The 11750-nt window shown below is 52.2% G+C and overlaps 1 protein-coding gene across 1 annotated transcript in view; it reads right to left on the reverse strand.

Moving 5' to 3' along the window:
* The window catches only part of RCOR1 (REST corepressor 1), an 84554-nt gene extending 76685 nt beyond the window's left edge, over positions 1-7869 (reverse strand). The window contains exons 1-2 of the mRNA XM_040557553.1: positions 7608-7869; positions 7450-7509 (exon numbers count right to left, since the gene is read on the reverse strand). Of these exons, the coding sequence (XP_040413487.1) occupies positions 7450-7509; positions 7608-7818 (271 nt within the window). The 5' untranslated portion in view covers positions 7819-7869. The remainder of the gene's footprint in view (positions 1-7449; positions 7510-7607) is intronic.
* Between the last annotated feature and the right edge of the window lie 3881 nt (positions 7870-11750).

Below are 11750 nucleotides of genomic sequence, written 5' to 3' on the forward strand. Positions count from 1 at the left end.
GATACCTACAGACAGCAGCACCGGAAAGCTGTGACGGACAGCCGTGCGGACAGGCTCCTCTAATTAGAGCTACGCTACGAGCCGTAGGCGCTCTCAAATTATTCTTATTTGCAAAATCCGTCCAGGTGAAGAGGACAGAAATGAGGGAGATGGCAAGGAAGCTGAAATAACTTTGAGGACGTAAAAGCTTTTCCTGCTCTGATGGGGAGGGGGAGCATTTTTTTTTAAAAAATCCACCTGGTTACACACATGCACACAGCACATGGGAAACCCTGCTGGTGGCCCCCAGAGGGGCCTGCACGGCAGAAAGCCGGGGCTGAAGGGGGAAGCATAGAGCAAGCTTTGCTCCTGAGAGGGGATTTTTGCAATTTTATCACACCGCTGCAGCCTCCTCCCCCCAGAGAGGCAACATTTACCAATACTTCCTTTATGAAGTTCAAAGAGCTAGCTGCTGCACAGAGCCGGATTGCTGAAGATACTTGGAAAGGTAAACACGCTTGTTTAGTCTCAAAACTTGAAGAGAAGCAATTTTAGCGAGTTTGACCTACAATACTTAAAAGCAGTCACATCAGCCTGGTGCGTTTCAAAACAAATAGCAATAAGAGCACAAAAGCAGCCCGGTTCTAGAACATGCTGGAGGAACACTTTCACTGCCTTCACTAGGACGTAGCGCATCCTCTTGCACTTTCAAAACGTACAGAGCAGTCAAACTTTCATGTGGAGCTCTAAATTAAGAGCTTGTGAACCTTCAAGAGAGAAGCCTAATTTAAGATTCCTTTTAAAAGCATTATTTAAGATCATCCTTAGTTTACAAATCAACCTGGTATTTTCAAGAACTGAATTTCAATCTGTTCTTTTGAGCTTAAACAACTGAGAACGAGAGATGGCTCATCCTGTCACACAGTCACGCCAGAGCCTCTAAAGACAAGGTCACCCAGTGCAGAAAAAGGTACAAGCTTCCCAGGAAGGCAGCAGGCTCTTTCTGCTGCCACAAAGTTGTCTCTCTGATCAGTCTCTAGAGTCACTGCAGGAATCCAGTCTCGCTCTTACCTTAGACTTGCAAGGGGTAAGGCAAGTCTTTGCCACCACCAGAAATTGTACCTGAGGGAAGCGGACACCAGCACAAACTACCAAGTTTCTGAGGAGACATCGCTCACATTTACCTGCCTATAGCTCCTATTAAAGATGTTTATTAATGTTACAACACAATTAAATAAATACATGCGGATGTCCAACAAAGCATTGTCATTTATAGCACACTGAAGGTATGTGGCAGGACGAGAGCCCATTGTAAGCCGCATTATACAGTGCACCTTGATCAGAGAAGCAAAGATTTCCGAGCTAATTATAATGACTAATCACAGGGAGCTCTAAGCCTTCACTTGGCCAAGTCACAGAACTAACTAGGGCTGAAAACAAGAGTTTTAAGAGCAACTCATTAAGCAGCAGGAACCAGCTATGAAGAACAAAGCGTTCCCTCTACCTAGTATTAATTCCAGTCCAGCCATTAATACATTTGTCAGTGCAGGAGACAGCTATTACCTCCACACACAAGCACTGCGTGTGCCAGGCAGGGAAGGAAGCCACAGGCTTTGGCTGCACCAGAGACTTGTTTGTTTACTACAGCATTCAGGTTTGAGAAGGATCTTCTCGTCCTGTTTGAATGACAAGAAAGCTCCAAAACCGTACCTCGGAATAAGGCAGAGCGGGAGCTCTGCTCACCACCAGCAGCCTCTGCATCCCTTCCACAGGACAAGCAAGGACTGGGTGAAAGCAAACTACAGAGCCACGCAGGCTTAAAATTGTCTCCCTCGGGCAAGCAGCTCAGAGGTAAGAGGTACAGCACCAAATCTGCAGCGGCGCTCCTGCTAGGGTGCTACAGATAGGGATAATAAACTCTCCAACTTGAGCTCTCTTCTTCTGTTCTCCTTTGTCTCCAGACTGGACTTAAGAACAACAACAAAAAAAAAGCACAGCTTCCTACTTGAGGGCTTCACGCGCCCGTTTTCCTCCAAATGGACCAAAACCTAAGCACATTCTCTAGAATTGACGATGCCTCTTTCCCCACTCCCTCTCCTCCAAAAGCCCCACACCTCGTTCCCAAGCATGCACCCAGCACCCAAGTGGGACAACGCTCTTGCCGGGGACACAGCGAGTCTCCGCAGATGACAGTGAAAGGACCAAGACACAACAGGTTTAATAAAGAAACTCTGCGGCCTCTATCAGCCCAAACACATTGGGCATTAGTACATTATGGTTTGGTATTTCTGATTAGATCAAACATCCTCATTGCTCTTCCTTCTTTCCCAAACACACTGCTGCACTAAGGGAGTTCCCGCCTGCTGTGTTTAAGGCAAAGCCATTTGAGGAAATGAGATAGCCTTCCAGGATACCAGTATTTCCAGTTACAGGAGCTGGGCTGTGACTTTTCCACTTGCTTAGGTGTAGATCCACTTGCTCAGGCGTAGATCCCAACGTCTCACTTGAAGAGAACACTTTTTTCCTGCTTCTCTTTCTGATGAGCCCGCTTATCTAAACACCATTTTCTCTCCCAGTCACCGGGTGCTCAGACTATTTGCAAACTACCAAGACTGTTAGGAGCAGGACTAACAGTTTTATTTGCAAAGAAACAGAACAAGCTGGCTGGGAGTCGGGCTTGCCAAGTGCAAGTCGTAAGGGGCCTTTTAACAACCCCTTGTCGAAGAATCGCCGTCCCCATCTCCCCATCGTGTGGGCCAATAGCTGTTCCTGCAGCCACCACTCAGCTGCACCTTTCTGGAGAACCCCCAGAAGTAGCTGAAGATGGCACAACCTAACAAGATCCGGCCTTTACAACCAGCAAAGAAACACAGCTATTCCAAGGGCATCAGGCACTCGGGGCTGGTCCATTACATACCTTTGATCCTAAGCAGACAGACGGTGGGCACATTTTCACAGCCACAGCTGGATGGATGCACACCCCAGCTCCCCCCGGGCATCTCCTCCCACGGCACAAGGCAAAGCCCCCACCTGCCCACCAGGCCTTACAGCCCAGAGGCAGCAGAGAGCTTCTTTGCCCTTCTCGAGCATATACACAGACAGCTTCTGACCACATTGAAAAGGTGGCTTTTTTGTTTGGAGGCTTTTTTTTTCCCCTTCCATTTTTGGCAACGCTGAGACACCACCACGGGCTTGGCCATGAAAGAAAGCCAGAAAATATCAAGGAGCACACCGAGCAGAGCTAACGACGGAGGCCAGAGAACAAGATCCTCAAGGATGTCGGTGATGTTCTTGCAGCGAGCACCTTCCCGTCAGCTTTTGTGCTCCTAGAGCTGGAAGCACTACAGAGCATTGCCTCACCTCCCACCATTTTTACTGTGACTGTTACAGGGCAACTAATAAAAAAACTGGGACAAGATCAGCATTGCTAACGAGTCGCTGACATCCGTCAGCCTACACACAGCTCAACTTTGGCTCTCTACAACTGGACACTATTGAACTGAAACTCGCTTTCGGTCATGTTTCCACTGGAAAGAGCCCCAGAAGCTGCTTTCCGAAGATAACTGACATAAACAATATCCAAAAGTACAGGAGGCGACTTGTATTTTAACTGCCATCACAGGGCAGGAGGGAATATACAGCTGTAGTGCTGTGACGGAGAAAGAAGTGCTGCTCTGCCTTCCAATGCACGTCACAATTTGGGACAGATCGCTTCCTTCAGGGAGGGACGTAACACTCCTCACAATTATGGATGCTTTAATTTTTATTTAAATTCACTCACTGCGTGAGAGCGCTCATTAATGCTTTATTCCTCCAGTTTTCAATATTCCAGCAGTAAGGGAGTATAAATTAATAAGCAACAAGTAAAATGGTCAAGTAAAATACCAGTGCTTCCCCATATGAAAGATTTTTTATTTAGCTTTAGGATACGCAATGTTTCCTGCCACTGAGTTTTTCCATTAACAGGACATGTGGGTTTCATTTGTATGGATTAAAAGAACCATAATAGTTTTCAGTTCCTCAAAACCTCCAGTGTCTCAGAGAACTAGCAAGAATCGCTGACCTGGTGACAAGAGCCTTTGTTTAACGCACAGGATATCCAGGTGGCAGGCAAACACTTGACTCTGAACTCTAATGAGAGAAAGGCACAGGAGAGGTGATCGCAAACGTTCACGATGTGTTTGCAAAATCATGGCCAGACAGTGAAACACAGCTCAAGAGAAAGTTTTACCGATTCTAGCAAGCTCTGGAATAGGATTTTCTGTCCCAAAGTTTGCTTGGCCTCCTGCCTAGTTAAACCAGCTTGTCAAATAACAACGTTGACTCTGCACGAGCCTCGTCTTCACTGTACAACTGCTCTGACCACACCAAGAGTAACAGAGGTGCGAGTCCCGCACTGATGACAGCAGAGGGGTGACTGCTTTTGAGAGAAAGCAGAAGTGGGATGAATGCAGGGGGATCGGGACAGGAGAGAAGAGAGGCAGCCACACCGACCGTGGTAAGGATAGGTGCCGGCTCCGGCCCTGCCGCCACGAGGGGTTCGCTGAGGGAGCCGCCAGCAGCACCCCCAAGGAACCACAGCAGGTTTTGGCCACAAAGGGTGTCAGAAACTCGCCCCGAGATACTTCAGCCCATAACTGGAACTTGTCGTTTTCGGGCTTTAGGAATTAGGCCCAACAAAGAAACGCAACCCGTGATCGTCTTCCCTGTCCTCCTCCGCGCTCCCAGAGGCCCGGCCCGGCCCTCCGCACACCTAGGTGGGAGCTGAGGAAGCTCTGCCCGCTGGCAGGCCCTTCTGCCCCCTACTTTTGTGCTCCTGTCTGGCTTACATGTTTGTGGAGACCAAACTGGCATCCCACTCTGCCTCTCCCTACTCCCCTGGTCTCACGGACACGGATTTGAGAAAAGCTTCCTTCGTTTTCTTGCTCTTTGCTACAGCTCGCTTGTGGCTCAGAAGTGAAACAAAATTAAATGCTTTCTCTGCCCTCATGTATGGGGACGGAGGAACACCCACGTAAGAATGCTGATGTAAGAGTCAGCAATTACAAATATACCTCAGCCAAACCAGAGTTATAATTGAACATTAAGTTAAAAAAAAAAACATACAAGGCCTAGCCTATGCCATATTTCACCTCAAACACAGCTAGAGCAGCACGAGCCCTTTGCATTTTATCAGCCACCTAATCTCAAGGTGAAAGCCTCCCGGACTCTACACCAAATAACCTTCAAGCTTCAGGATCCTTTGGTCAAACAATCCCTAAAATTTCTACTGAGAACAGCATCTGCACGCTCCGCTAACACTATTCCATCAATTTAACTTTGAAATTACCAGTGGGATGAAACAATTTAACAGTTTCATTGAAAAGGTCTCAGTGCAGCCTATTACACCTATTTAGGGTTTTCGTTCCTAAAAGCGGAGAGAAAAGGGGCACACCAAATAAACACACCATGGTTATTTAACTTTAGGACTGCCTTTGGGGAACAATGTCGCACTGCAAAATTATCCCTGGCTAATTCCACAGGCCAGGAAAGCAACACGAGCAGACAGAAGTTCACCGTGAACTTGCTAACTAGGAAGTATACTTTAAAAGAAAATTTTTTTAAAAGGGACACATACAAAGAACAGACCCAATGCCCACTCAGGTCATCAGAAAACTGATCGGTTACTTCGAGTGAACCTACTTGCAGGCTTGCTATTGCACTGTGCACTCTGCTGGAGCTGTGTTAGGGTATATATTACTCAGAAAAAAAAAAAATTGTTTCTCCACATCACGCACTTCCCCCACCCTTTCACTACACATAGCGAATGAAGAAATAACCTTTGTATAGGTCACGGTACATCTATAAGTTAAAATCAGAACAATGTATAACTGAGCACATAATAGAGAGGAAGGAGCACGCTGTATCCCCCCACCACCCATTATGTTAGAGAAATGAATCGCACAAAAGAGTGTAATTTACAGGGGGGACTGAAAAGCCCGAGTATTGTTGCGATACCTGGCTAATAGCCAGCACGATGCGCGCCGTGCGTTACAGGCACGTTGCGTTTGACCTACAGATTGAAAAACGGTGTCAACTGCTCCCAACTACAAACGAGCTCCCCCACACTTTTCCTTCTCCCCTCCTCCTCCTCCTGGTCCACCAAGAAATGGAGCTCCCATGTGCCAAGACCTTGTATCGTGTTTTGTGAAGGGGGGGGGGGGGGGGGGGTAGGAGTGGGGAAAAACCATTCGGTGAATAAACGCAACTAACATTGAAGTTCAGAGAAAAAAATCCTGTTCGCCTCCTGGGACCGTAACAGTTAAAAAAAAAAACACGTATGTTAAATAATAATAAAGAGGCACCCACGGTATTAGGACGCAGCACGAGGCACGAGGACGATCCAGGAGGAACATTTCTCCTGAATCCACACAATAGTTACTGCCGGGGTTATGCGATAAGGAGCCACCGAGGCTCTCCAAATCATTCTTTTTGTTTTAAGAGAGAGGAACAGAGAATTCAATTAAGTTTGGGCTAGGCAAGAGACAACTCCAAAAGCCGAGATCTCCAGATAGGAGGAGGGTTTTCGCTAGCCTTAACCTACAGTTACAAAGGAACAATGCAAAAAATTCGCTTACATTTCAAACTAAGGAGGTCAACAGCCTGTCTTTATGTACCCAGATATACCCGGAGATACACCAACACCACGGTGCTTCGAGCACCTGCCTTTCAGTACAGCCACAATTCCTTTGTTTGCTCAAAATTTGCTTCCATACCACTTTAAATTAGCTTACAAAGAGCTGCAGCAGAATAGCTGGAATGTGAAATATTTTGGGGGGAAGCCGAACGGCTTCTCGGAGAGAAAAAGAGGAGGAAGAAAGAAAAAAAAAAGAAAAGAAAAGAAAAGAAAGAAAGAGAGACCCGAGGCATTTTCAAATAGGTTAAAAAAAAGGCATTTATACAACTTGATCTTCCCCAGTCCCACCCGTGGTGGCCGAGCCCACGAACGCACGAGGAGGGGAAGAAGAAGAAGAGAGGGAAAAAAAAAAAAGGGGGGGGAGAAAAAAAGAAAAAAAAAAGAAAGGAGCCAACTGCCATCTCCTGCCTCCTCTCGCCCCACAGCTTCCCTGTTCCTCCCTGCCTGCAAAGCGCCCTCTGGAAAGCATCGAGACTTCTTTATGCACCGTGTGCGCTAGGGCTTTTTCCGGGGGGGGGGGGGGGAAGGGGGGGAAGGGGAAGGGGAAAGGGGAAGGGAAAGGGGGGTTAAGGCTGGCCCTGAGGACGGAGAGGGGGGCGGAGGAAGGCTTAAAGCACTCGGGGGGGGGGGGGGGGGGGGGGGCATCATTAGCAAAGAGAGACCACGGAGAGGGGGGAGGTGTTAATTAATGGAGGAAGCGGAGCACGCCGCCGCCCCCGCGGGGCCAGCGAGCCCCCCCCCGAGCAGCACCCCGAAAGCCCCCAGCGGCCGTCCCCCTCGCCCCGACGACGCACCGGGGTCGAAGTCGGGGACCACCGCCTGGTACGGCGGCCCGACCCTCATGCCGCCGCCGGCTGGGGAGGGAGGCAGAGGGAGAAGCGTTACCGGGAGGGGGGGGGGACACCCCCCCGCCGCTCCCCCCCCCCCCTCCCTCGCCCCCCCACGGCCTCACCGTGCTCTTCATCGCTGGAGGAGCCCGAGCTGCCCTCCTCCCAGGAGTTGCTGCTGCTGTTCCCGTTGGGGGCGGCGGCCAAACTTTTGTTATTCCCGTTATTACCGCCTCCCCCTCCGCCGCCGCCGCCGCCGCCACCGGCAGCGGGGTTGGTCGCCCTGCCCCGCCGCTTCCCCGACACCTCCGGGCCCTTCTCGATCATGGCTGGCATTTAGGGGAGGGGGGGGGGGGAAGCCGCGGAGCGGAGTTTAAAAACTGAGCGGGGGGGGGGGGGGGGGGGGCGGAGGGAGGCGCGGAGGCGCCGATGGGGTGCGGGCGGGGCGGGCGGCGGCGGGCGGGCGGGGGCCGGGGCGGGCGGCGGCGCTGCTGCATCCCCCGGCGCGCTCTGCCCGAACTTTGCTGCTCATCCCAGCCCTGCGCTGGGACCCGGCTCAACCTGCGCCGCTCGGCCCCGCCGCCCGGCCCCGCCCCCGCCGCGCTCCCGTTGGCCGCGGCAGCATTTTGGGAGGGCGGGACGCGCTCCCATTGGCCGCCGCCTCACGTCCATCGCGGGGCTGGCCCCTCGAGCTTCCGTCGGTAGCCGAGGGGAGGCGGAGCGCCGCGGCGGAGGGCTCGCGGGGCTCTCTCCCCTCTCGCTCTCCGTCTCCTCACGGCGGTCGCGGAGGGGGCCCCGCCGCTCCCTCTCCCGGCCCCGCCGCTCCCTCTCCCGCGGTCCGGCCGCGAACTCAGCCCCGGGAGGGAGGGAGGGAGGGAGGGTGGCCAGGGACTACTTTTCCCCCTCCCCCCCCCCGCGGCGGAAGGTTACTGCGCGGTTTGAATGGGAGCGGGTACAAAGCACCCGTTGCCCGGGGCTGAGGGGCACTGGGCGGGCGGGCGGTGAGGGGGGCAGTGGGGTGCTCCGCGCTCCCCTCCCCTCCCCTCCCCTCCCCTCTGGACGGCTGGCGGCGGCCGCTGCTCCGCGGGGGCGGGGAGAAGTCCTGTGAGGGGCCGGGGGAGCGCCCCGAGGGCGGGCAGCGCCAACTTTTCTGTGGAGGGCTCGTCTGGGGGCGGCCGGCGGGGTCCTGAGGGATCCTGAGGGAGGCCTCGCTCCCCGAGCCTCGTCCACGTGGAGCGGCGGCGCTGACAAAAAAAAATAAATAAATAAATAAAAAAATAAAACCCGGGGAAGGAGCCTGCGCGAGGGAACGGAACAAAAGAGGAAGCGAGAGCGCTGCCCCGCGGGCAGAGCCGCCAGGGGGCTCGGGGCCGGCCGGCCGGGGGCAGAACAAAGCCCGATGGCTGCGGGCCGGGCGCCGTGCCGGGGCCAGCCAACTTGTTGGGGGGCGGGGGGCGGGGAGTGGTGTGTGGGGGTTGTTTTTTTATTTATTAATTACTGGTCAGTGCAGCTAAAGCCGCAGTTGGAGCAGCGGCGGTTGTCTCGTGCCGGGCAGGCCGTCCCGGCCCCTCCCCGCCTCCCTCTGCCATTTTAATCCCGCGGTTCGCACAGGGCCAGGGGGCAGCGCCCTGCCGGAGCTCCCGGCCCGCCGCCCCCGTCCCCTGCCTCAGGGCGGCCGTGCTGCTCCTCGGCGGGGGTACCCGAGGGCCCTCGCTAATTCTCCCCGTTAACGTCCACAGAACAAGTCCGTACACCGTCCCTTCCAAAGTATGTGTTAATTTCCTAAAGTATAGCGACCTCAGCATCTACTTACTCTTCCGTGCTCAGCCTGCGTTGTGCACGTAAACCGACAAACACACGGTCACGTTCCTTCGTGTACACCTGCGTGGGTATGTGAATGTTAAATCTACACTGCGTTTATTGCACCTCACACGAAAAAAAAGTTGATTTACACTGCATGAAAGCAACTTTTCCTAGCTCACAACGCAAACCCAAACTTTATGACAGCATCTCTTGACCGCACAATCTCTAAAAGTATCAACTTCAGATCAGGAGAATGATTAGCGATGCTCTTAAACCCCGGCCCTGACAGCTGCAAAGGTTTCCCAGTGCGAAGCGTAATGGTTCCTTAGTGCAGAATGCATTTTCATAATGGGCTAAAACACAAACACGGCAGAATATCCATTACCAGTCTCTGTGCTCCGATATTTCTGCTCCAGAATTCCCCAGCAGGAAGGTAACACCCAACTTTTCATTTAAAAATGAGCTCGAGTTAAAAGGGTATTCAATTTGCTGTCCCAGTCCTAGCCCTGAGAGGAAAAAGCTCACCCCAGAGCCAGGCTGGCGCACACCTGAGCCTTCAGCTTGAACTTGAACCTGCGACCACAGCTGTCCTTGCACCGAGACACGTGCGCACAGCTTTGCAAATCGGGGCCTAATTTTGGCTTTCCTTCACTTCCTCTCCCTCCTCCTTTGTTCATAGCTCTCACCACTGAGGCCTCAGGATTAAAATCCGAATCGGCCACGTGAAACATTTGTAATATCACTGGCCTCTGAGCAGTTCAAGTAACACTGCATATGCTGTGTGCCTTTCTTAAGGCTTTGGCCCTGCTCGTGCCGCTCACTGGCAGCGTGTTGGGGACTCTGCACATCCCACCTCTGCTCGGCAGCGCCGTGACAGAGGCCACCTGCTCAAAAGCCATCGCTGGGCCACGAGGCATGATCTGCCTGGGCCTTGCCTGTTCCTCGGCAGCAGCCGGGGAAGGAGAAGGGCAGAACGAGCCCCCTCTCGCTTGGGCGCAGAGGTGTGTGTGCATGTGCGTGTCCCCAGAGCAGGAAGTCTCGGGGCTGTCACCGTCACAGCTACTTTGCACCTGTCACAGCTATCGTTCCAGGCCACCAGCACTGTCTTCAGCCCTGGCAGGGCATTTATTTCATTTTATATTATTTCTTCTTTCAAACCTTTCTGCAGAAACACACACGAGCTGTGAACTTAACATCTCTGGTGCTGCTCAAGCTTTTAGTTCGTAAGCCTTGAGAAAGCTTTTTGTGTTTGTTTTTGCTTCCTTAAAAATGGTGCTGGCTTTCTTTCTTAGTCTAAAAGCCTGAAAACTGAAAAGTTTCGAGCGAGTGTCCCAAGGCAGCGTTGCAGATTTCAGTGTTGTTCTGAAAGCAAACTTTGAAAAATTCTTTTCTGGCCATAAAGAAAACTCTGCACTGAGTGTAGGCGAGTGTGTACACAGAGACTGTACACAAAATACAGAATTGTGTTTTATTTTTCAGCAGCAACAGTGAATGCACTTTTTGCAGCCCCTGAACGTTGCTAATGCCAAAAGAGCGAGGTTTGAAGCAACAAAGTGAATTCCGCCAGCTCACTCCACTTGCTCCGGAGATATCTGATGTTAAAACTTTGTTATTTTTAAGTCCTGCAAGATGGGGCAGATGAGGAGGAAACCCCCCGAGCGCTAAGACAGACCCTGGTAGGCGCAGGGTCTTGTTGACCTGCACGGGTACTTCATTTAGATACCTTAGGCCGTGCTCCTGCAAGTGACTGCATGCACCGTGCGTCCTGCCGAGGCTCATGAAGCCGTGTAGGATCGGGAGGAGGAGTTTCACGTACCAGCAGCCGCAGACTGAGTCACCTAACGCCAGAATGGCATTTTTCCTCGGCCCTGAGCTTGACTGGGGCTTCTGGACATAACCGTAACTTAGTGGTTAATCCGTCCAGCTGCTTAGATATCAAAGCAAAAGGGAGAGAAAAAAAAAGTCTTTTCCTTCTGAAGGCAGCGTCGCTGCTGTGTGTTTACTGCAGCCGAACAGGTCGGACAGGCAGGACTGTCTTTTTAAATAATTTCTCGAAATTTGGTTATCTTTGTCAAGGGGAAAGTTTCTCTCCTTGCCAACTTCTAAATGAATTTTTTTTTTGTGGCTGTTAACCCTGTCGGTCCCACAAGTACAGTAGAGCTGAAGCGGCAATGCTGCGGGGACGCCTGAGAACTGAGCAGGCACCGCTCCCCAGGCGAAAAGCACAGTGTCTGCTGCCTCTTTCTTCGTGCCCGCCCTGCCCGGCTCAGTGCCCGGTGTCTGTGCCGTGACGGCACTGCCCTCGGCACAGCCACGTCGCTGCCGGTCCTTGCGACAAAGGGTTACAAAAACTAAATGTGTTCCCATGCCTGAGCTGTACAAAGCAGCTCTCACCTCCTGCGTGTTGTATTTTCCTTGAAAAGAGAGGCACTGAAAATGCTTACCCCCGTGAGAGTGTGCATGTG

This window comes from Cygnus olor, chromosome 5 (assembly GCF_009769625.2).
Source record: "Cygnus olor isolate bCygOlo1 chromosome 5, bCygOlo1.pri.v2, whole genome shotgun sequence".
Lineage (NCBI taxonomy): Eukaryota > Metazoa > Chordata > Aves > Anseriformes > Anatidae > Cygnus > Cygnus olor.